This window comes from Prionailurus viverrinus, chromosome D3 (assembly GCF_022837055.1).
Source record: "Prionailurus viverrinus isolate Anna chromosome D3, UM_Priviv_1.0, whole genome shotgun sequence".
Classification (NCBI taxonomy): Eukaryota; Metazoa; Chordata; class Mammalia; order Carnivora; family Felidae; genus Prionailurus; species Prionailurus viverrinus.
Genome location: NC_062572.1, coordinates 1300491 through 1323940, shown reverse-complemented (window position 1 = coordinate 1323940; position 23450 = coordinate 1300491). Strand labels below are relative to the sequence as shown.

Below are 23450 nucleotides of genomic sequence, written 5' to 3'. Positions count from 1 at the left end.
ACGTTACATCCTATGAACCTGAGGGAGGAAAAGTCAAGGGGAAGTTTCTTAAAGGGATTCCGTAGGCTGAAGGAGACCCACAGATCACTGGAGGCCTGGCTGTTGTCAAGCTAAGGCTGTTTTCCTTCTAGCAAAGCATTAGCATTAAGACAGTACTAAGTTCCTGGATGTTAGGCTATTGATAAGATGGCCCTTTTCTCCAGATATTAGTAAGATGTTTGTAAACTGATGGAGAGGCTATCAGTTTAACCATTTGTTTTCTGTCCTTTCCTTTGTCCTTGGACAGCCAGGAGTGCCAGGGGATTGTCACACAGGTCCCACCTGAGGGGGGCGGGGCGGGTGTTGCTAGGTCCTGCTTGCTCTCGGCTTGCCGGCTTGCCGTATGCTCCTTCATCACTTTGACCCTTCCCGAAGCAGCCACTGTTAACAGTTTCCTGTGTGAGAATCTGGCTCTTTGCCCTGCTTGGGCACATCACCTAATTTCTCTGGGCCTCAATGCTCTCATCTGTAAAATGGTGCTATAATAGCAAGTACCTCATGGAATCGTTGTAAGGAATACATGAATGAATATATACGGAAAGACTGGCTCATGGTCAGCCAGGGCTTAGCCACTACGCTATATATTACACATGCATATGTAACCTAGCACTATGTGGTACATACAGGTACGTACGTATATATGGTTGTCCACACGTGGAGGTCTGGTATATCCACCCCCTTCCAGCGATTTTCTAAAATGACAACTAATAGCCCAGTTCACTGTTTTGCATGTTAATTATAAACTTTGGAGCACTTTACACGTAAGTACACGTATATTTAGCGCTGTGTCTGAGAATCTGCTGTGTATTATCCCCATGAAATGATTTATCTAAACTTTCCCTCCGATTTCCTGTGTCTTGGTTCCATTTGGCAGACAATGTGTTATGAAACAATATGATTTAAAATGCATCACCTGTAAAGCAGCCCTTCTCTAAGAATTTGTCTTTTCTTTCTTTTTTACTAATTTTATTTCATTTTTATTATTTTTCAAGCTCTATGCCCAACATGGTGCTTGAACTCATGACCCTGAGAGCAAGAGTCACGTGCTCTACAGACTGAAACGGCCAGGTGACCCTCTAAGAATTTATTCAATGCAGCCCCTAGCCCTGGGGGCTACACATGGCACGTCCAGCTATTAATGTGCCTGTGCAGACAGGAGGCAGCCGGCGAGGGACGTAGGGCACGGTCTCCCTTCCCCTTCCAAGTTCCCCCTGCAGCCCCCCACAAGGGGCGAGTCCAGTGCTGGCTCCGCCCCGGGCCCGCTCAAGCCCCGCCCCCGCCAGGTCCCGCCCCGCCCCACCGTCCACTGAGCGCGGCCTCCCCGCCAGGCCCCGCCCCCACAAGGCGCCGCCCCGCCCCCAGTCCCGCAGCCCACTGAGCGCGGCCGCCCCGCCAGGCCCCGCCCCGTGTTCCGCCTCTCGGAGCGCACTGCGCCTGCGCCGGCGTCTCAGGCTCAGAGGCCCGGCGGCCGCGGCTCTTTTGTTTCCCCGCCGGAGTCCGAGCCGGACCCCGAATCCGAGCCCGAGTCGGAGCCGGGGAGGGATCCTCATCAGCGGCCCGGGCTGCGAGCGCCCCCCCGAGCGGCCTGCGGGGCTGGAGGCGGGCCCGGCCTGCCCGATGGGGCGCGCCCCCCGCCCGCCGCCCCCGGCCCGCGCCGCCGCCTGAGCCGCCCGCCCGCGCCATGGAGCCCGGCCGCGGCGGCCTGGAGGCCGTGGGCAAGTTCGAGTTCTCGCGCAAGGACCTGATAGGGCACGGCGCCTTCGCTGTGGTCTTCAAGGGGCGCCACCGGGAGGTGAGGGGCACCGGCAGGCCCGGTCCGAGGCCCGGCGGCGGGGAGACCCCTCCTCCCCGCCGCACACCTGGGACCCCCGTCCCCGCCCCACACCCCGCGACGCTCTTGTCCCCGCCCCACGCCCCGGGCCCCCCGGGCCCCGCCCCAGACCCGCGGATTCTTATGCCCACCCCACTCCACGGGCCCTTCATCCCCATGTCCACATCCGGGGCTCCCTCGCCCTTACATCTCCCGGACACCTCATTCCGATCCCACACCAGGGGCCTCGCCAGCGGCACCGGAATCCCCCCAGGTGCTTACCTGGCCTGGGGGTGGCCTTCTATGGTTCTGGGATTCCTGGCCCCTGAGGAACCTTTACGCTTGGTTTTCAGAAGCACGACCTGGAGGTCGCAGTCAAGTGCATCAACAAGAAGAATCTGGCCAAGTCCCAGACACTGCTGGGGAAGGAAATCAAGATCCTCAAGGTGAGCGGGTGTTGGAAGTGATAGGGGAAGAGGGTGCTGGGTGAGCCTGCCTTGGTCATAAGAAACTTGGGTTTCTGTCCTAGGAATTGAAACATGAAAACATCGTGGCTTTGTATGACTTCCAGGTAAGGCTCCAGGCTGCATTCTCGGTGGGGAGGGGGTACGCTACCCTCCCAGGCTGGCCTGGGCACAGCCTGGTCCTAGACCAGCCAAGTGCTGGAGACCCTGGTCAGTGGTGGAAGGTTCTAGTCCGGTGTCTCATGTCGGGAGAAGGAGCTGAGCACCTGTGTGTATACATCTCTGTCTGGCCTGCCCAGGACTCTGGAGACTTGATTCTCCATTCTCGGCCCAGTTCTGGGCCCGGGCTTCTCAGGGCACGTTGGGAGGGCCCCACCGCCCCCGGCTGCCTGACTGCCACAGGCACCAGGGAGCACCCCCGTTGGAGTTACTCTGACTGTCCGAGGTCTGGCTAGCTACTGCACAGCCCTCAGGGGCTGTCTGGCCCTGTGGCCCTGACCATGGGTCCTGTCCTCGGCGTAGGCAGGCCCGGGGCAGGGCAGTCCTGCCGGCCTGGCCCACCTGTCTGGGCCGGCTGGTTGTTTGTTGACATTGCTCCAGCGGCAGGGCATTGGCCAGTCTCTTCCTGCGTCAGGCTGGGGGAGGGGAGGGGCCGAGGGAGATTCCTTCTTGCTGGCAGTTGGGGCCAGACAGCCCAGGCCCGAGCAGCAGCGGCTGGGAGGCGGTCAGGCCCAGCGGGCTCAGGAGGCCTCAGCCGGGTTTCCTCACCGCCCCCAGGTCCCCAGGGCCCGAGGTGGGGCCCCGCTTCGGCGAGCGTCCAGGACCCTGGACACCCAGTTTGGGGACGGGGAACCTGAGGCCGCAGATCTGCGGGCCAAAGTGCTGACTAATGATTTTGAAACCTGTTTACGGAGGCCACGGGACCAGCCCCTGGCTGAGGGGAAGTTCCCAGCCCGGCTGTCTGTGTTTTGGTGGCCTCCTCCCTCCTCCCCTGCTCTCCCCCTCCCCCTTCAGAGCTGGGCCGTGGCCTTGGGGGCTGTGGCGTGATGTGAGGTGACGGGCAGGGCACGGGTCCAGTGTGACAGCAAGTACCTGGAAGCCGGGCACTGGGCACAGAGACACTGTGTCCTGGGGCCAGGAGAGCGGCCCCCCTGCCTTCTCCGCCTCACACCTTTCCCTGTCCTCCCCCTCCTGGAGCCCCCGCCCTCCTTCCTTCCCCATCCCGGCCGCACCGCACACCTGCTTGTGGGCAACGCTTCCTCTCTTGCTGGCAGTGAGTCAGCTCCCCTGCTTGGAGGAGGCGCTCGCTCGGAGGCCCGTGTGGCCCCCCCACCCCCCGGGGCCTGGCCTCTGCCCTCACCCCCGGGGTGTGGGCTGGCCCTCTGAGTCCGTGGACTCCACTGAGACACATGGGACCCGAGAAAAAATGGGCTTTTAAAACTAGGTAATAGATAACTTAGCTAAAAAGAAAAGATTATAAAGCGGACTTGGAAAAAGGTAACCCCTTTCCCTGTTGACCCCCATCTTACCCCGGAGGCACCCCCCCCCCCCCCCGCCCATACTGGTTGTTTCTGGATCTCTCCAGGGACAGAAACACGTTCTTACAAGCCCCTGTGCCACCACAGCGTCCACGGTCTGTGGGTATCTCAGGGAAGGATCTTTGTCACTCCACAGTGTCCCAATGTGTGTGAGAATTACACCCTTCTCCCAAGAAAATTCCCCCTGAACTCCTGCGAGGTTACTGACCCTAAGCTCACACGCTGAAGCTGGATGACCTACTTCAGTCCTGGCTCTGCCCCTTAAACTAGCTGTGGGTCCTTGGCAAGTATCTTAACCCCTCTGGGCATCCATCTCTTGCTGTGTTAGAGACGATGGCGTTGTGCTCGCATCTGTGTGCACACTTGCTGTTCCAGTTGTGTCCGTGGGTGTTCCTTGCGGTCACATTGGTACGATCGCCCCACATTGCAGGGCTGACTTTGCCCAACCCCAGCTGAGGGCACGGGTAGTTTTTCCGGGATTCTGACACGTCAGCAGTGTGGGAGAGACTGGCCTTGCCCTCACTTCCGGCCACGTGTGTATCTGTAGCATGGGTTCCTGGACAGGAGTCCTGGGTAAGGGGGGACACGTGCTTCTGGTTTGGGACAGTTGTCAGATTGCGGTCCCCAGAGGTGGGCCTGGACACGGTGCTGCATTCAGAAGGGCCGGTCTCCCCACATCCTTGCCAGGGGGGTGGTTATCAGACTTGCATCCTGGTGGAAAATGACATGTCCTTGTGTGTTCACTTGTGCGTGAGGCTCAGCAGCCCGACGTGTGTATTAGGACGACGTGTGTCCTACGCATGATCCCTGTTGGCCTTTAATCACTGAGGTTGGATGGCACTGTGCTTAACGACCGGCCGGCCCCCAGCCATATTGCCTTCCCTGAGCCCAGCTCCTCGATGTACTTTGTGTGACTTAGCTTGGGCAGGCTCGTCGGCCTCTTGGCGTCTCAGCGTTACCTGTAAAATGGGACATGACCGTACACCTGCGTCCTAGGGTGGTTGTGATGAGAACCTGGGTCAGTTTACGTCAGGTGCCTAGATCTGTGGCTGCCGTATAACAGGTGCCATGTAAATATTGACTTGTAGGAGCTCTTTATATATTAAGGAAAGCCCTTTGTGATTGATTACATTCTCTCAGGTTGTAGTTTTGTTTGTGGTCCTTATGGAATAGGGACATTTGTCAGGCTGATGTGGGTGGGGTGGGGGGGAGGGAGCTTTGGACTGTACTCTGTTCTGAAACACCGCTGACCATGCAGAGGCAGCTGCAGCCCGGCGCCTGGGGCCTTCCATTGAGGCCGCACCTGAGTGATCTATGGTATCTGGACGTGCTCTTGCCCGGGGAGGGTGGCCGTTGCAGGAGTCAGGATATAGGACTGTGCCACCCGCCGGGACCAGCCCTGCCAAGCATGCCCCAGGAGGAGGGCTGATGGCTACAGGCCTTGCCCTCCCAAGGCGGCTGGTTCCCACAGCTGGACGTGACTCACTCACCCAGGCCACCCAGCTGCGGACAGCCGTCCCACCTCCTGCTGACGTGTGGCCGGTAGGCACCTCTGTCCTGCTTTACTTTAGTGCCTTTCAGGACACTGCCAGTCCTCAGCCTTGCCGTCTGCTCTCTGAGAGGCTCCAGGGCCCCTGGGGCAGGGTGCGGGCCTTGTGGGTGCCCCTTGGCATCAGCCCCCAAGGTTAGGGCCTGTGAGTAGGCCTGAGGGTCTGGGCAGTTCTGGAAATGCTTGCAAACTTGTGTTATTGCTGTTTTACCGATTTTTTTTTTAACTTAAAATTGTGAAGCATAATACATCCTGGGCAGTAGGAAACTCAGATTATTATGCTTTATGCAGCATTGGGCGGGACTCCTAGGTGAGGTAAGAGATAGAGTGTGCTGGCCCCAGGGACCCGGCCCCCGAGCTTCTCCCTGCTGTGGGTCCCGTGGCCCTGCCATTCGCAGGGACCCCTCTCTGCCTGTGTGCTCTCAGCGCCGCGCTGGCCGCTGGGGCCCTGGTGCCTGCGCTGGATCCCACGGCCAGCCGCCTGGTCGGTGCCCTGGAGCACAGCTGCTGCTGGCACACGCGTGGCGTGTCCGTGGGCTCACTGGGTGTGCCGCGGCCAGGGCTTGGTGGCCCCCAGCGGTGTGTGTTCACTGTTCTCCGGGGATCGGGCCGGCTCACACCCCCCTGCCCTGAGTGTCCCCCGGCATTTCCGAGTGGGGGGGCGGTCCCAGCGCTGGGAGGAAGGGAGGGGGGGGCAGGTGCCTCCAGGGAGCTGCCCGCACACAATGGGCAGCCGGGGAGGCTCCCCCGAGGAAGGAGGGGGGGCTGGGCATCCTTCCCTTCTGGTCGCTGTCTGGCAGAACCCCGGGGGCGGCTCTGTTCTGGCTCCCCCGGGCTTTGACCACCTTCCTGAGCGGGGACGGCTGGCCCCTGAGGAGGTAACTAGGTCAGCGCCGGCCCACCCACCCGGCCCAGCCCAGGCAGGGAGTTGGGATCCTATTAAGCAAAGCACCTTAGCGCCCCATGGCGGGGTGGCCTCCTACGTGCCTGGATGCCCGTGCCAGGCTGCTCAGGACGCCTGGCTTGGCTCCAGGGCCTGTGGGACCCTGGCAGGGGCGGGAGAGGGCTCTGTTTCGTCTCCCTCGCACCTCAGCCTGGGGACCCTCGCCCCCTTTTTTGGGACTGCACAGAGAGGTAGTCAGGACTCCGTGTCCTGCTCAGCCCTGCCCACCCCAGCCACATGGGGCAGGGTTGCGGGACCCCTGTGTGTCCTGTTTCCTTCCCTCGGGTGGGCTGTGAGGTGGGCGGGACCTGCCTTGGCCTAGGGCAGCAGCTGGCCGCGGAGCAGTGAGGGCACCCGGTGTGGACATGGGGTCTGGCAGGCCCGTGCCTTGGCCACGTTTATGTTTCTTTCTTTTCTTTTTTTTCAAGCTTAGGGGTTTTTTTTTGGTGGGGGGGAGAGAGAGAATGAGCAGGGGAGGGGCAGTGAGAAAGGGGGAGAGAGGATCTAAAGTACGCTCCGTGCTGACAGAGAGCCTGGTGTGGGGCTTGAACTCACGAACCGGCTCAAGACCTGAGCTGAAGTTGGACCCTTAACCTATGGAGCCCTTCCCCCTGGCCCCGGGGCCCCACGTTTATATTTCTGTATCAACGGGATAACGGGTCTCCCAGAACCAACCTGAAGATGAGAACACGCCAGTAATTTGCACCTGCCTCCCCAGAGGTGAGCTCTCTCTGGGATGCGGCAGTCATCTGGAGCCGCGGGCAGCGCTCCCAGTCTTTTCAAGTGTGGGGCCCGAGTCTAGACTGACCCCAGGGAGGTGGCTTGGTGCCTGGAGCCTAGGTGGTCTCTGTTCACCCCCAGGGAGCTGGGGAAAGCCAAACTTAGCCTGTGTGGAGGCCAGCAGCAGTGGGGCTCGAGGCCCGTTTGGGTTGTGCTGGGTGGACAGGGGCAGGCCGGCTGTGGCCACTGAGGCGGCGCTGACCCCTCCCGGCCCGCCGACGGGCCCCCAGCAGTGACTGGCCTGGACGGGGGCCTGGGCACAGAGCCTGTCTGCAGAAGCGCCCCACCCGGGGGCCGGGAAGCCTGCTGGCTGCACCATCTCCTGGTCCCTGTCAGGGCCAGCGACCGTGCCGCTGGGCTCTCCTGGGACCTGGCTTGGTGTTGGCCCAGAGGCAGGCCGAGAACAAGCTTCCAGGCCTGGGCGTGTTTCCGGGCCTCGCCGGGGAAGTGGCCCGGCCTGCGCCAGCCCGTGCGGTTAGGGTGTCACAGGCCTCTGAGGGCCCACCTCCCAGGTGAGGGGACAGATTCCAGCAGGAAGGGGCTGGTCTGAAGCTGTCGTCTGTCCCAGGGTGTTGGGAGACTCCGATGTGGCTCTCCTGGGTCACCCGAGCCTGAATGTCCCACGGTGAGGTTGGGTTGGTGCCCCGCCCTGGGCCCCAGCCCCACTGTGCTCTCTCCCCGCCGGCCCTCTGTGCCCCCTGCCTGGGAGGGCCCGCTGGGGATGAGGCTGACTCCCGGCCAAGGGCAGAGGGACAAAGATCAGAGGGGGAGGAGGAACCTAGGCCTCACTCTGGCCTGCCGCTCCCTGACTTGTTCCCTGAGGCTCCGTGAGCCCCAGGAAGGCTTCAGAGTGGTCTCGGGAAAAGAGGCCTCCGGGGAGGTGACAAGCTGTGACCCGTGGGGATGGGGCATGCCTGGGGTGGGCAGCGGCCAGGGGACCCAGGGCCCGGGGGGTAGGGTCTTTGGAGGGAGGGCCCCTGCCATCACAGTTGGACGCTTGCCCTGTGCTGGTGTCCTAGGGTCTCAGGCACCGGGTGGACTCGTTGTGACTTCTGCTGAGGGGACCTTCTTTCCAGGGGAGGTAGTTGCGGGTTCTGGGGCACTCCCAGATTTGGAGAGGGGAGGTGGGCTGGCCAGGGGTCTACACCTACTGCTCCCGCATAGCCCTGGCATTCCTGCCGGTCCTGGTGGGTCACTCCCTGGGGACACCTGGGGGGAACCGATGCTGTGTCTCTGTATTGCCCGGCACTTTGGCCCTGCCTGTCCTCGGTCGGTGGGTGAGTTTGGGGCTGTTCTGAGAGCTGAAGGGGCCTGGGCCTGAGTCTCAGCTCTGCTGTGTGGCCCGGGGCAGGGCACTTGGCTTCTCTGGGCTACTCAAGACCAGAGTGTTCACAGTGTCCCCGGAGTTCACTGGTCAGTAGTAACTGGAGCACGCCCGGCAGGCAGCGGAGGTGGCTACGGTCAGGGTGATGGCAGGCAGGGAGCAGGTGGCCTGAGTGATGCCATCTAGCCCCTCCCTCAGCCCTCTGCAGGGTCCTGTGCCTGGAAGCTTCCCACCCCTCCTGGCCGCCAGTCCCTGCCCACCTGGCTGCCTCCGTCCTGGTCTCCGTGTCCCGCCCCGCCCCTGTGTGTGCCTGAGACTCCCTGTAGTTGCCGGGGGTTATCTCTCCCCTGCAGCTGGCTTGGAAGGACCTGCCTGTCTGTGGGGAGAGCCCCGCCCTCCCAGTGACAGGCCTGGGAGCGAGGGGTGGGGCGTGCTTGGAACAGGTCCCGAGGGGCTTCAGTGTTGGTCTCACTCTGCGGGTACAGCCCTGCTACCCAGCCGTCCCCCAGGGTTGTCCTTGCCCTGGACACACAGCCCTCCGTTGCAGCTCTGCGGGGGCTTCTCGTTTGGGGGGTACTGACCTCAACGTGGGGTGTCACCCAGAACGGCAGCTTGTGCCTCTGCTCTGTGCCCACCTTGAGTCTGTGCACAGGCCCCGACCCGGCCACAGGGGGGCCGAGCCAGGAGACCATTGTCCCACCGAGCGTGGGTGGGGGGCATCCCTGGGACCTGAGCAGGGGTGGGGGGTGGTGGCCCACTGCTGGAGGTCAGGCCTCTGGATCGTTGTCAGGTGCTCTCCCCGCCCCCCCCCCCCCCAGAGGCCACTAGAAATGTCCTTGGAGCCATTTCCTTGCCCCTTCCCCGGCACCCCTTCAGGCCTCCCCCCACAATGCTTGGAGGACTTCTGCCGGGTCACAGACTTGCCTCCCTGCACAGTGCGGGGGTGGGAAGTTGGGGTTGTGTGTGGAGCAGAGAAGGGGCTTATGCTGTGGCTCCCCAGGCCCAGTGGTGTGCCGGCACCGAGGTCTGGGGGCCTTGCTGCTGGCTGGCAGAGCTCTGGCCTGGGGGAGAGCTGGGGACGGCTGTCTGGGGACAGCAGAGAGGTTAAGAGCCTGCCTGCTTGGCTGACCTGGCTTCTGGGGCCTCGTTACTTGGCTGTGACTTGGGGATGTCAGTGGCTGCATCCAGGTGGAGGTGTCCTGCCTGCGGACGAAGCCTCTGCTGGTGGCACGGGGCCCCGTGGGTGCCGGCTGTTGGGGTCGGTGGTGGGGGCCGTCTGCGCTGGCCTGGGCCTTGGGCTCCTCGGTCTCGTGGGGGTGGACCCTGCTGAGGATGGCAGCGGCACCCGAGGCCACGGGTGGCTGAGAGCTGAGCCGGAGGCCGGCCTGTGCTGGGCTCAGTGGGCTGGCGCCGACCTCGTGTGTTGGCATCTCTGATGCTGGAATCGGGAGTGGCTTCTGAGGTTTGTGGGTCGAGGCCCTCGCACCCTGGCTGTGTCCTTCCTGGGGACCTGGGTGCTTCGCTGGCTGGGTAGGGCGTCAAGCTGAGCCCTGTTGAAACCTCAGGGCTGGGCCTGACCCTGATGTTGACAGTGACCTGGGCAGTTGAAGGTTGTCCCCCCGCCGCCCCACCCACCCCCACCTCTCCCTGGACCCCAGCCTCCTGCCCCGACTTGGCACATGGAGTGCTCTGATTGGCTGCCACTGCTGTCATTCAAGCCCACGTGCAATGACCTCAGAATCGAAACCCCGCAGCCCTGAGGCCCGCCAGGCCAGCTGTGCCCGTGCTCGCTGGCCTCTTGCGTGTAGCCCAGCTGGTGTTGAGGGCCTAGGTGCCGGGCGTCTGGGGCTCACTGAGGCCGAGGCGAGCTTCCTGGGGGACTGGTGGGGGGGGGGCCGGGTGGAGAGTGCTCCCCTCCACTTGTCATCGCCTCTTCTGTGTCCTGCAGGAAATGGCCAATTCCGTTTACCTGGTCATGGAGGTGAGTTCCTCCCGCAGGCCCGGCTGTGAGGGCGGGGAGGCTGGACCCTGCTGGCTCCTGTACCTCATCACCTGGGGGTTAGAAGCTGCTTGCACGTCTGTGGGCTTAGGCTTAGGGCCACTATGTCAGGAGCCCTGGCGGCCCTGGCAGGTGCCTGAGGGGCGGTCAAACGCCTCCACTGACCTCTTCAGTATGGATCGCGAGGGCCGCCTGGCCCAGCAAGGAGGCCAGCAGCACACGGGAGCGGGTGTAGGGTGGTGGGGAGGACGGGTGGGGCGGGGGGAGGGTCCGGCTGGGCCGCTGACCGATGACCGGGCTGTGCCACTGGTCTGTTGCAGTACTGTAACGGCGGGGACCTGGCAGACTATCTACACGGTGAGCGGACGCCCCGTGGCCGGGAGGGCCGCGTGCCCCGTCTCACCCCGGCCTCGCCTGCGAGGTGGCCTGACGTGAGCGAGGTCCCCGGGCTCGATGGAGGTGGCGGGTCCCCTGGTCCCCGGGGCACTCGCCGGGGAAGACAGAAGGGGCGGTGGGCCCCCGCTGGGGGCACAGACGGGGTCGGAGCCGTCGGGAACAGCCTCGAAGGACAGATTCGGTCTGGAAGAGCTCCTCTTGAACGGGGCCCTAAGTGGTTTGTGGGGAGGCGTTGCCTCCCGACGACCCCCTCCCCCCCGCCGGCCCTACAGGGTCCCCGAAGCGCTCGGCCAGCTGGGCTGCAGGGCCCCCAGCAAGGCCTGGCTTCCCACCCAGGGCGGTAGGCCGTCACCCACGCCCTCACCCCAGAGGGCAGGCCCTGGGGCTCAAGTGGTAACTGAGAAAGGGCATTAGGACAGCAGCACCTGGTGGCGGGTGGGGCGGTGGCACCGAGATCCCGAGGGGCTGGGCGGTCAATGGGGAGAAGATGCCGGCCCCCTGGAGGCGGTGAGCCCGACCCACCCCGGGTGAGTCACGGGGGCGCTGCAGGAGGCACTGCGGATCACCCTGGAGGGCCCGGAGGGGCGCGTTGTGCTGGGGGGGTGGGGGGCAGCCCCTCCCCCTGGGCACCTGGGTGAGCCGCGCCCCCTTCTCCCTGCAGCCATGCGGACGCTGAGCGAGGACACCATCAGGCTCTTCCTGCAGCAGATCGCGGGCGCCATGCGCCTGCTCCACAGCAAGGGCATCATCCACCGTGACCTGAAACCCCAGAACATCCTGCTGTCTAACCCCGGCGGGCGCCGCGCCAACCCCAACAACATCCGCGTCAAGATCGGTGAGGCCGGGGCTGGCGGGGGCCCGGGGCGCCGCGCGGGGAGCCCGAGAGCTTCGGCCGCCCTGCTCACGCGCCCCTCCTCCCCTGCAGCCGACTTCGGTTTCGCCCGGTACCTGCAGAGCAACATGATGGCGGCCACGCTCTGCGGCTCTCCCATGTACATGGTAGGTGGGCCGCCGCCAGCCCCTGCTGCCCCTGCGGGGCCGGGCTCCCTCCCGTGGCCGTGGCCTCCCCTCGGGTGGCGGCCTGAGCGGCTGTGCCACACTTTCCCACCACCCCCGTGGCAGTCGGGGCACACAGTCCGGTCACCAGGCGCCACGTCTCTTCTTGCCCCCGGCGCCGACCTGGACCGTTGACCCCACAGGCCCCCGAAGTCATCATGTCGCAGCACTACGACGGGAAGGCCGACCTGTGGAGCATTGGCACCATCGTGTACCAGTGCCTGACGGGGAAGGCGCCCTTCCAGGTGAGTGAGCCTCAGGTCAGGCCGGGCCGGCTGCTGATTTGCACCCTGACGTTCCCCTCTGGGTCCCGGCTGGGCCGCCAAGGGCTACTGCCCTGCAGCCTTCCCCCACGAGAGTGCAGTGCAGCCACGGTCACGTCAGGGCTGCGGCTGGAGCGTGCGGGCTCCAGAGTGGTCCGTGTGCCCACATGTGTGTCTGGGCCAAGTCTTGTGCCCTGCCCCCCTGCCCGGGCCAGTGCTGGCGTGATGCACTGCGTTGGCGTCAGGCCCCGGGGCGCTGGGCGCCGCGTTTGGTAAGCGGCAGCCTGCTCGGCGGTGGGATTCCAGAGGGTGCGCTCAGGGCTCTGAGCCCACCAGGCCGGGCTGCAGATCCCGCAGGGATTTCACGGCCTGACCAGGCAGCTCTCGCTGTTGCCAGCTTGCCCCTCAGCCTTCTTTGAGTGCCTGGTGACCCAGGCTGGCCCGCTGGCTCCCCGCACCCCTCCCTGTCCCTCGCCATCAGCCCCGGGAAGGTGGGGTGCTCTCTTGCTCTCGGCTGCACGCTCGTCCTGGGCTCAGTGCCTGGCACCACAGTGGTGTGCAGTGGGCAAACAGACGACCACATACGTGCCAGCCAGCCGCTCCCCATGGGACACAGTGCCCGTGGGGAGGGGAAGGCTTATTCTGGGGTCCTTTCCAGGGTGGGGCTCACGGAGTAGTTAATTTCAAGAAGCAAATCTCCAGTCATACCAGGGGCCTGGCCACCTCGCTTCTGGCCCGCCTGACACTCCCCGTGCGGTCCCGGTGGTCCACGGCCTGGATGGGGGAGGAGGGGAGCCCGTCCCAGGAAGCCTGGAGGGCGTGTGGTGTTCGGACCAGGGCCCCGACTCTGGCCGGGGGACCTCCCAGGGGGCCTAGATGCTCATGCTGCCCTCCCCCCCAGGCCAGCAGCCCCCAGGACCTTCGCCTCTTCTACGAGAGGAGCAAGACCCTGGTGCCCACGTAAGTGCCCTCGCCTCCACCCTCCCCCCCCCCCGCCCCAGGTGGGCAGCCGCATCATGCTGTCTCCCGGCCCCGCCGCAGCATCCCCCGGGAGACGTCCGCCCCGTTGAGGCAGCTACTGCTGGCCCTGCTGCAGCGCAATCATAAGGACCGCATGGACTTCGGTGAGCGAGGGCCCTCCTGGCCGCGTGCCCCCCACCCTGGGCTCCTGGATGCCCACGGTCCCTGTCCCGGCAACACGGGGCCGTGAAAAGCGCGGTTTTGCTGCGGGAAAGCCCCGGGCGGGTGGGGGGCCGGCCGGGACCGGGACCGGGGTCCCAGAGGGAGTCTCGGGTGGCGCGGAGTTGCATCTTTCCTCCGGGGGCCCCTGGGGCCAGGGCTCTCAGACGCCTCACTCACCCACCCTCCTTCCTGCAGACGAGTTCTTCCATCATCCTTTCCTTGACGCCAGTGCCACTGTGAAGAAGTGTGAGTCCCCCGAGGGCCTGGGGGCCCCCAAGGCCGTGGGGGGGCTCGCGCACAGCTGACTCCGTGCGGCAGGTTTAGAGGGATAGGAGCTGGGGCTGCCCTTGCCGGTGCCCGGGTCCTCTGGGTGGGCGACGGCGGGTTCCGCTCAGTGCGCTGGTAGCTGTGCACCTGCTGCCGCTGGGCGGGCCTTGGCGGACTGGGGAGGGAGGGGTGGGGACGGTGCCCGCGCGCTGACCTGTGCCCTCGCCAGCCCCTCCCGTGCCCGTGCCCTCGTACCCGAGCTCCGGGTCCGGCAGCAGCTCCAGCAGCAGCTCCACCTCGCACCTGGCCTCCCCCCCGGTGAGTCAGCCGCGGGGGGCCCGACCCTGGGGTTTGGGGCGTGTGGATGTCCCACCGGGGTCAGAACGGCGCCGGGACGCTTGCCGTTATTTCTGTGGTTTTGTCTGATCCGCTCACACAAGGTGTGCCAGACACGTTCTGATGATGAAACGTCGAAGCGTGAGAAGCTGGCAAAAACCCCTTTTAGCCGCTCCCCCCGCCCAGCCCTCGCGTCCCAGAGGCTGACCCGCTAGGTGTGGGTCTGTGTTCTTCAGGGCCTCCGTGAGTGCTGGTGTGCGCTCACGGGAACGGGGGCAGGGAGGCCTTGAGTCCTGGGGACCGCCAGGGAGTCCCGGGCACCTCGGCACGGGGGCGGGGCGAGGTCTGCGAGGGTGCGCAGAGCTGGGGGGCCAGGGCCGTGCAGGAGGCAGACGTTCGACGCTTTATGATAGTGAGCACGCACGGCCTCCCTTTCAGGCCTTTGCGGGCCCGTGGAGGAGCGGGGGCAGGGCTGTGTGTCACCGAAACAGGGGTCTCCCCAGGAGCTCCGTGCCAGCTGGGGGCACAGCGTTTCAGAAACCGATGGGAGAAGGGGTGCCCCCTGGGGAGGAGAGCGGATCGTCCCCTTCCCCGGCGCCCAGCAGCCCCTTTTCCACCCGGGCCCTGGGGCCGGGTCTCAGTGGCCTCCCCTCTGACCCCCAGTCCCTCGGGGACATTCAGCAGCCGCTACAGAGGACACTGACGTCCCCGGCCGACACTGCTGGCTTCCTGCACGGCTCCCGGGGCTCCGGCGGCAGCAGCAAGGACTCGTCCTGCGACACAGATGACTTTGTCATGGTCCCGGCTCAGTTTCCAGGTCGGGGGCCAGGGTTTGCTTCATTGTGAGCTTGCATGCGTGTGCTCGTGACGCTTTCTCTGCCTGTGGGCCCTCAGGGTGGGTTCTGGGAGCTGTACTGCGTCAGCCAGGCGAGAGTCCAAGCCAAGTCCTGCCGGTCACCAGTGGGTGGTGCGGACCGAGTCCTGTGCTCAGGCCCTGCCCTCCCCCCCACCCGCCATGCAGAGCACCTGCTCGCAGGAGGGAGCTGCCAGCGCAGTTCTGAGCACAGGCAGGGCTCAGGCCTCTGGGACAGGCCTGGCCCCTCCCTAAGCCCGCTCCGGGGGTCCCGGTGTCCTCTCGTGCCCCTGGACGTTGACACTTCCTTTTGCTGCCCTTGGCCATCTCATGACTTGGGTCAGTCAGACAACGGGCCCACGTTGGGCAAGGCGAGGAGGACCGTTGGAGAGGTTGATGGGGCAGATGCGGGACCCAGGGTGCCAGAGGAGGGCTTAGGCCCGGACTGGGAGCCGGAGGTGACCGGCCTGGGCTTGGCTGAAGGCTGGGGTATGCACAGAGCACCCAGGGTCTCCCTCGAGAGCCCCGAGGTCCAGTCAGGTAGAGGGAGTCCCCGGTGCACATCACAGGGGGACCTGGGAGCACGGCTTCCTCCCCACTTTGCCTCACGAAGCCGCCCTTCCTGGAGCCTCCAGCCACTCCCTGGAATTGAGTGTGGGGTCACCTGGGAGCCGGGGTGGGTGAGGTGGCCCAGGGGGGTGGAATGCACACTTGTCCTGATGCCCAGCCTGCCCCGTCTCCCACCCTCAGGTGACCTGGTGGCCGAGGTGGCTGGAGTCAAGCCCCCACCGGACAGCCTGATGTGTAGTGGGTAAGCCCCCTGCCCTGTGCTGCCCCCTAACCGTTTTGGGACACGGACGAGCTGGCTCCGGCCGGTTGTTCTTCTGCCCTGCCTGGGTCCAGTCGGCCTGAGGTGTGTCCCGCCTATGTGCTCTGTCCCCACCAGGAGCTCACTGGTGGCCTCGGCTGGCCCGGAGAGCCGTGGCCGGACCCCTTCTCCTTCCCCACCCTGCAGCAGCTCTCCAAGCCCCTCCGGGTGAGCAGAGGCTGGGGTGGTACAGTGTTGGGAGTGACCCAGAGGCAGGGTTAGGGCCTCCAGCCCAGGTCTGGCTTTGTAGATAGCACTTGAGTCTGGAGGTCCTGTCTCAGTTCGGGCCTCGAGGACACTGGGCTTCTCATGGGTGGTGGCCCACGGGACGGGGCTGTGGTCGGAGGGATGTAGACCCGGGAGCGGGGAGCTATGGGGACTGCTAGGGACCAGTGTGGCCACCACCCCGGCCCATCCTGCAGGGCTGGGTGCGCTCGGGTTCCTAGAGCCCAGGTCGGGAGCAGGCCCAGCCTCACTGTCCTTTGCCTGGCCTTTTTCCACATGTCCCAGTGGCTGGTCCCATCCAGAAGCCCCTTGGGCACAGTGTGCATGGGGTGGGGTGTGAACAGTTCCTGCTGCCTGAATGGTGGCAGTGCTGGGCACATGCAGAGGTGGGGAAGCAGGTGGCCCGGGTGGCCTCTGCCCCAGGATGTTTGAGCCTGGGGTTCAACCCGGTGCACTGTCTCCCTTGACCGCCCCCCTGCTTCTCCCTACCACAGCCGAGCTGGCGTGTTCAGCAGCAGGTGCGGTGTGTCTGTCCCCATCCCAGTGCCCACGCAGGTGCATAATTACCAGCGCATTGAGCAGAATCTGCAGTCACCCACCCAGTACCAGACCGCACGGTGAGTCTAGTCACCCCTCACCACCCACCTCTGTGATTACAGGGGCTCCCCCTAGCGGCAAGGCATGCCCTACAGCGCTATAGTAAGGATCCCACTACAGGGCTGTCTCACATGCACAGGCGTGCAGGCTGTGCACTGTGTGACTCTCACCATCACAATTTACATTGTGGACATGCAGAGATCCTACATTTATTAGGACAGCTTTCTGGCAGATATCACTATCGTGTTTTGTCTTAGAAAGACCGAGATGGAGCCCGTAGGTGAGCAGGAGAGAGGACCAGAGGGAGAGAGAGTGAGAATCCCAGTATCTGCTCAGTGCAGAGCCCGACTTGGGGCTCGGTCTCACGGCCCTGGGATCATGGCCTGAGCCGAAATCGAGAGTTGGTTACTCAACCGACTGAGCCACCCAGGTGCCCCTACAAGACCCGATATTGATTTCTCACTAACTCCAGTGAGCACAACAGGAGAAGGCCTTTCTTTTGTAATTCCCAGAAGGCCCTGTGGGCCAGTGTCGTCCTGGCAGGGACTGTGACCTCAGGCGTGAGGATGCCCCCAGGAAACACGGGGTCTCTACTCCCTAGTTATCGCTGTAGGCAGGAGGGTGAGGGGTCCAGTCCTCCCGAAGGCTCCTGGTGAGGCCCGTTATTTGAGTGGAGGAGGACGAGCCATCTGGCCTGGCCGTGACCCTCGCTGCACGTGGCTGGGGCCTCACTTCATGCCTGCTCGTGCCCCCAGGTCCTCTGCCATCCGCAGGTCGGGCAGCACCAGCCCCCTGGGCTTTGCCCGGGCCAGTCCGTCACCCCCGTCCCACACCGAGCACGGAGCTGCCCTGGCCAGAAAGCTTTCCCTGGGCGGGGGCCGGCCCTACACACCATCTCCACAAGGTGAACCTGGGCGCCCTGGCGGAGGATCCTGAAGCGGGCCTGGGCACCTCCCCGGGCTGGGGGGGCGGTGGGGAGACTGGCTGTCTGTCAGGGCGTGACCCTGGTGATCCCTCTCTCCTCAAGCTGGAATCATCCCCGAGCGGCCGGGCTGGAGCGGGGCGCCCTCCCCACAGGCACCCGAGATGCGGGGCGGGAGATCCCCTCGTCCAGGTAGGTGCGGCCCTGGCCCTGGGGCAGGAGGGCAGAGCCGGCGAGGGCTGCCTCCCTTCTTACAGTTAGGGGAAGGCAGGAGCCCCGCCAGACGGTTTTCACCATCTCAAGCTCAAGCCTGGAGACCGTACAGGTGCACTCGGGGATTCAGTCTCTGCGCCCACCACACGGTCTGCCTTGTGCACCGTCGGAGCGGTGAGGGTGGAGGGGATAGTTAAGATTGAGGGTCTCACGTACACGCTTCTGCTTGGTGGTGGCGTGTGCCCGGCTGGGTGGCCCCCACATGGCAGTGACCGGGTCTTGTCCTGTCCTGTCCCAGGCTCCTCTGTGCCCGAGCACTCTCCCCACGCTGCCGGGCTGGGCTGCCGCCTGCACAGCGCTCCCAACCTGTCTGACCTGCACGTTGTCCGCCCTAAGTTGCCCAAGCCCCCCACGGACCCGCTGGGGGCCGCGTTTGGCCACCCCCAGTCCAGCCCCCCGCAGCCGTCCCATGTGCTGCAGTCCTGCCGGCCCCTGCGAGGCTCGCCCAAGCTGCCTGACTTCCTGCAGCGGAACCCCTTGCCCCCCATCCTGGGTTCCCCCACCAAGGTAATGGGGCCGGGAGCTCGGTGGGGACAGGGAGGCGGGGAGGGGCCGGTCCCAGGAAGACCTCAGAGGGTGGCTCTGTACTGAGGACCTCTTCCCGTGCACCTGCACAGGCCGTCAGTGCCCTGCCTGGCAGGGCTCCCAGGGGACGGGGCCTGGGAACGGGGAGCTTTGGGCCCAGAAATGTGAAAGGTGCCACACGTGCTCCAGGACTGCTCTGGGCAAACTACTCTCCTCAGCCCTTGCCGTAGTTCCCTCCTCTGTGAGGTGCAGCCAGGCCCTGTAGGCACGGCCGTGGCGGTCCTAGGGGCGTGCGCGTGCGTGGAGGCGCGGCCACAGGAGGTGGGGGGGTCCTAGGGACGTGCACGTGCGTAGAGGGTATTGCGCTTCCTCCCGCACGTGCCGGTCTTGTGTCTGCGGTGCAGACCTGGGGGTGGGGGCCACGTGGGTTCTGGGCCACTGATGCCTTCACGGCGGCCCTTCTCGGCACCCTGTCTGCGCCTCCTAGGCTGTGCCTGCCTTCGACTTCCCCAAGACCCCCAGCTCCCAGAACCTGCTGACGCTCCTGGCCCGGCAGGGCGTAGTCATGACACCGCCTCGGAACCGGACGCTGCCCGATCTGTCAGAGGCCGGACCGTTCCAGGGGCAGCAGCTGGGCCCTGGCTTGCGGCCCCCCGAGGACACCAAGAGCCCCTTTGGCAGGTGTGCGGGAGGGACTCCTGCCGTCGCGTTCTCTCTGGGGAGGGAGGAGAGGCCCGAGTAGGCCTGTGTGTGGGGAGCGGCCTGCTCTGCACCTCTTCCCCTGTGACCCTTTCTGAGTCTCACTCTGCGCGTCCGTCCGGTGGGGGACGCTGCCTGCTCCAGGGTGGGTGGAAGACCGCAGGGCCAGCATACGTGCAACCAGTGCTGCGTGAGGTCTGGATGCGGCAGGCTGCGCTCAGGCCCTGGCTGGGCAAGGACCCACAGGCCGGCTCATCCCCGCTGCTCACCCCGCAGGTCCCTCAGTACCGGGCGCCTCACCGATCTGCTCCTTAAGGCTGCGTTCGGGACCCAGGTCCCTGACTCGGGGAGCACGGACAGCCTGCAGGAGAAGCCTATGGAGATCGGTGGGTGGGCGGGGGCTGCCCCGCGGTGGGGGTGGAGGCAGGGCGCCGGCAGCGGGGCCCCCCCGAGCGCGTCTTCTCTCTTGCAGCGCCCTCTGCTGGCCTCGGAGGGACCCTGCACCCCGGAGCCCGTGCTGGGGGCGCCAGCAGCCCATCTCCCGTGGTGTTTACCGTGGGCTCGCCCCCCAGTGGGACCACACCGCCCCAGGGCCCCCGTGCCAGGGTGTTCTCAGGTGAGGACTGCGTGGTGAGCCTCCAGGCTGCAGGGGGTGAGTGGTCCACGTGGATGGGTCAGGATGGGTCGGGAAGCCTGAGGCTCTGACATCCTCACACGAGGGGCAGGGATAATGCCCACAGCACCCGCCTCTGCGGCGCTCTGGGTGCGCGAGCCCCGGGCCACACAGATGCCCCCAGCTCTGGCTCCTGGACTGGGGGGGACCCGCCTGCAGCAGGGGCAGGAGCCAGGGTGGACGGAGTTGCCGAATGTGAACTGAGGCCAGCAGCCGGAGGGAGGGGCGCCCAGTCGGGGTTGGGGAGGGGTCTGGCGGGGAGCTGTGGGGAGCGCGTCCTGCATGTGCGAGTGTCACAGCTGGGGCCCTGTCCCCACAGTGGGCTCCTCCGGCTCCCTGGGTTCAGCCGGCTCCTCCTCTGCCCGTCACCTGGCTCCTGGAGCCTGCAGCGAGGTGGCCCCGGAGGTCCCGGCCCCCGGCCACTGCCGCAGCTTTGCCGATCCCGTCACCGCCAACCTGGAGGGGGCTGTGACCTTTGAGGCCCCCGACCTCCCCGAGGAGACGCTGATGGAGGTGAGCCCCGCGTGCGGCAGGCCCACGGACGACGGGGCCGGGGTGGGTCGCAGCCCCCACTTAGCTGCCCGCTTCCCCCCAGCAAGAGCACACCGAGATCCTGCACGGCCTGCGCTTCACTCTCGTCTTCGTCCAGCACGTCCTGGAGATCGCGGCCCTGCGGGGCAGCGCCGGCGAGGCGGCCGGGGGCCCCGACTTCCAGCTGCAGGAGAGCGTGGTGGCCGACCAGATCAGCCTGCTGAGCCGGGAGTGGGGGTGGGTGTGCCTGGCGGGGCCTGGGGTTGGGGGAGCGGGGGAGGCGGCCTGGGGGCCGGGGTCTCCGAGCCCGAGCCGCCTGACGCGGGTGCCGCCCTCCAGCTTCGCGGAACAGCTGGTGCTCTACCTGAAGGTGGCCGAGCTGCTGTCCTCGGGCCTGCAGACCGCCATCGACCAGATCCGGGCCGGCAAGCTGTGCCTGTCGTCCACCGTGAAGCAGGGTCAGTGCTGGAGGCCAGAGACTGGGCATGTGAGGGTCCGGGAGGGCCGGGGAAATCCCTGGATGGAGAGGCCAGGTGGAGATGGGTGGGAGGGGGTCACCTGGGAGCAGCAGGGGGTGGGGGGCTGGTCCCAGGGAGGGGCGGGGAGGTGGGTGGGAGGGGGTCACCTGGGAGCAGCGGGGGCGGGGGGCGGGTGGTCCCAGGGAGGGGCGGGGAGGTGGGACGACGGCAGTCCCGGGGGTGGCCTGAGCTGACGGTGGCGGTGCCCGTCCCCCCGCCTGCCCACAGTGGTGCGGAAGCTCAACGAGCTGTACAAGGCCAGCGTGGTGTCCTGCCAAGGCCTGAGCCTGCGCCTGCAACGCTTCTTCTTGGACAAGCAGCGGCTCCTGGACCGCATCCAGAGCGTCACTGCCGAGAAGCTCATCTTCAGCCACGCGGTGCAGACGGTAGGGCGGGTGGGGCGGGCGACGGCAGCGTGGGGGCCGGGGTGGGGCATGAGTCGGTGCTGGGCTGGTGCCCTCCGGGCCCGGTCTGGCACCGGGAGCCCGCCTGGCTTTTGGCCCCAGTGCCGGGGCTCCGCAGCCCAGGGGGCATTCCTGGCCACACCCCTCTGTGAGAGTGACTCCGTTTCCTCAACTGTGAAGCCAGAGGCCTGGTTCTCAAGCTTCTTGGTGGGTGAGTGTTCTCCGGGAGAAGCCGCTGGGGGCAGCCGCGGGAGCCTGGGCCTTCTCTGCTTCCGCGGCTTTGGGGTCTTTCTGCCTCCAAAGAATGGGCTCCAAGGAGGCGGCGGTTCCTGCGAGAACGCGTTTGTGTAGCATAAGTGCGCAGCCTGAACAAAGGTCTGGGGAAGTCGGCCTCCCCCTCCCTAGCGGTGACCGCTGGTGAGTTAGGCCATCGCAGGCACTAGTGAGCACGCCTGCCAAGGGGGCGCCCTGCCCGCCAGCGCCGGCCTACTCGGGGCGGTGTTGGCCGGCTGGTGGCGCAGGGCTACGCGGGCCCGTCTGGGCCTCCGAGTGGCACCAGCAGCCCTCATGGCATGCCCCCGATGTGTGTGCCAGACGGTCCTGGGGACCGCCGGGCCCGGTGCGGGGCTGCCAGGGCAGCTGGGCTGAGCCCCCCGCTTCCCCGGAGCAGGTGCAGTCGGCCGCCCTGGACGAGATGTTCCACCGTCGGGAGGACTGCGTCCAGCGCTACCACAAGGCTCTGCTGCTCATGGAGGGGCTGCAGCACCTCCTCGCCGACCAGGCGGACGTGGAGAGCGTTGCCAAGTGTGAGTGCAGCAGGCCAGCCCCGGAGGGGCGGGGAGAGGTGGGCAGCTCGGGTCCCCTGACGGCGTCTCCCTCGCCACAGGCAAGCTGTGCATCGAGCGGAGGCTGTCCGCACTGCTGACCGGCATCTGTGCCTGACTGCGGGGTGCCCGAGGGGCCGGATCTCCTGCCGATCCCACAGGCTTGGGGGCGGCCAGCTGGCCGGGCTTGAAGGGACAAGCCTGCGGCCTCGGTGCTGCTCGCTGGCGTCGGGAGAAGGTCGGGGGCTCCCGCAGAGCCAGGCCTCGAGCTGCGCGTCCGCGTCCTGAGCTCTGCCGCGGTGGGCTTCGGCGTGCTGGGAAGGCCCCGGGCAACCCCGGTCCAGGCCGGGGCCCCCACCTCGCAGGTTAGCAGAGCTCTCCCGGCCAGCAGTCACGACTTCCCTTGGCCGCCTCGCTGGCAGCGGGGGCGCGTGTGGCCGGACCGCCGGGCGGCCCCGATGCCCGCCGCCGCGCGGAGGATGAGCAGAGGCCCCAAGACCGCTCTACCCAGGAAAAGGTGCGGCCCCCTGGTCCCCCTCCTTCCCCAAGACCACCCACCCAGCTTTGTGAATCACGGAGCACTTTATACAGGCGGCCCTGGAGCAGGACTGCCCGCCAAGTCCCGCGTGTTGCTGCGGGGCGTGTGTATATACCTATATACATATATACATATATACATAGTCGTGCGAGCGTGTGCGAGCGTGTGCGCTGTGCCTGCTGCCGGGACCCTCTCGGGGAGACACAGACCTCTTATTTAAATGTTCTTGTAGGGACAGACAGTACGAAGCACCAAGCTTTCTGAACCCAGGACAGACGTTGAAGTCTATTCCACTTTACTCCTGAAATGTGTCTTATTTTTCTGCAGCTCTTTTTTTTTAACAGAAGAAGACAATTTGTAGTTTGTTTTGGAAGGGTGGGGCAGGACGGGCGGGTCCTGGTATTGCCGGCACACACGTGGGTGGAGGTAGGAGGTGTCTGTCACGGTGGGCCCCTGCCCCGCCCCTGCCGTCCCCGCCCCGCCTGACCAGGGGCTGTTTTGTGCAAAGTCTCCCATCCAGCTTTCACGGTGGGTTTTGATGCCAAAGTCGTGTGTGGAGCTCCCCCACCCCCACCCCAGGCTGGGTCCTGGCTGCCACTGGGGAGCCCGGGGGTCTTCCTGGCCTGCCCGGCCCTGCCTCGCCCCCCTCGTCTATATCCTGGAGAGGGCAGAGGAAGCCTGCCGGAGTCCAGGCACCCTGGGTGAGGGGTTTAATGTCTTACATCAAGACACAGACATCTTTGTGTTTCTTTCTTTGCAATACTTGAAATATTGCCACTGTGCTTGGACTTAGAACCAGCCCCGCGACTTGTTCCTCGCTGCACGGAACGTGTTCGTATTTATTGCTTTATGGTCGGCTGAGACCCGGGCCACCGGGACGCTGGTGCCACGGGAGGGGACTCGTGGGTGCCCACGTGGGCTGCCAGCGGATCCTGTTCTTTACAAGACAGCACCCGACTCTTGGTCTACTTTAAAAGGAGTTTTGTGTGACCCCCCCCCCCATTTGCATTAAATTGTGTAATACCGATTTAAGGAAATAAACCTTTGGAATTGA

General features: G+C 65.3%; 1 protein-coding gene across 3 annotated transcripts; it reads left to right on the top strand.

Moving 5' to 3' along the window:
• Positions 1-1488: 1488 nt before the first annotated feature.
• ULK1 (unc-51 like autophagy activating kinase 1) lies at positions 1489-23450 on the top strand. 3 transcript variants are annotated; one of them, XM_047828061.1, is made up of 28 exons: positions 1489-1831; positions 2203-2295; positions 2379-2420; positions 10396-10428; positions 10767-10803; positions 11504-11677; positions 11768-11841; positions 12042-12143; positions 13063-13121; positions 13203-13285; positions 13539-13589; positions 13840-13928; positions 14610-14763; positions 15550-15610; positions 15746-15835; positions 16387-16509; positions 17245-17393; positions 17517-17603; positions 17923-18191; positions 18697-18890; positions 19185-19294; positions 19381-19524; positions 19901-20094; positions 20177-20349; positions 20452-20570; positions 20859-21016; positions 21705-21840; positions 21921-23450. In XM_047828061.1, exons 1-28 carry the CDS (start codon positions 1721-1723, stop codon positions 21974-21976), a joined length of 3165 nt encoding a protein of 1054 aa, XP_047684017.1. In that variant the 5' UTR covers positions 1489-1720; the 3' UTR covers positions 21977-23450. The 3 variants fall into 3 exon arrangements, with proteins under 3 accessions (XP_047684017.1, XP_047684018.1, XP_047684020.1); XM_047828062.1 differs by lacking the exons at positions 1489-1831; positions 10396-10428; positions 10767-10803 and having other exon boundaries at positions 2204-2295; XM_047828064.1 differs by lacking the exons at positions 1489-1831; positions 2203-2295; positions 2379-2420; positions 10396-10428 and having other exon boundaries at positions 10761-10877.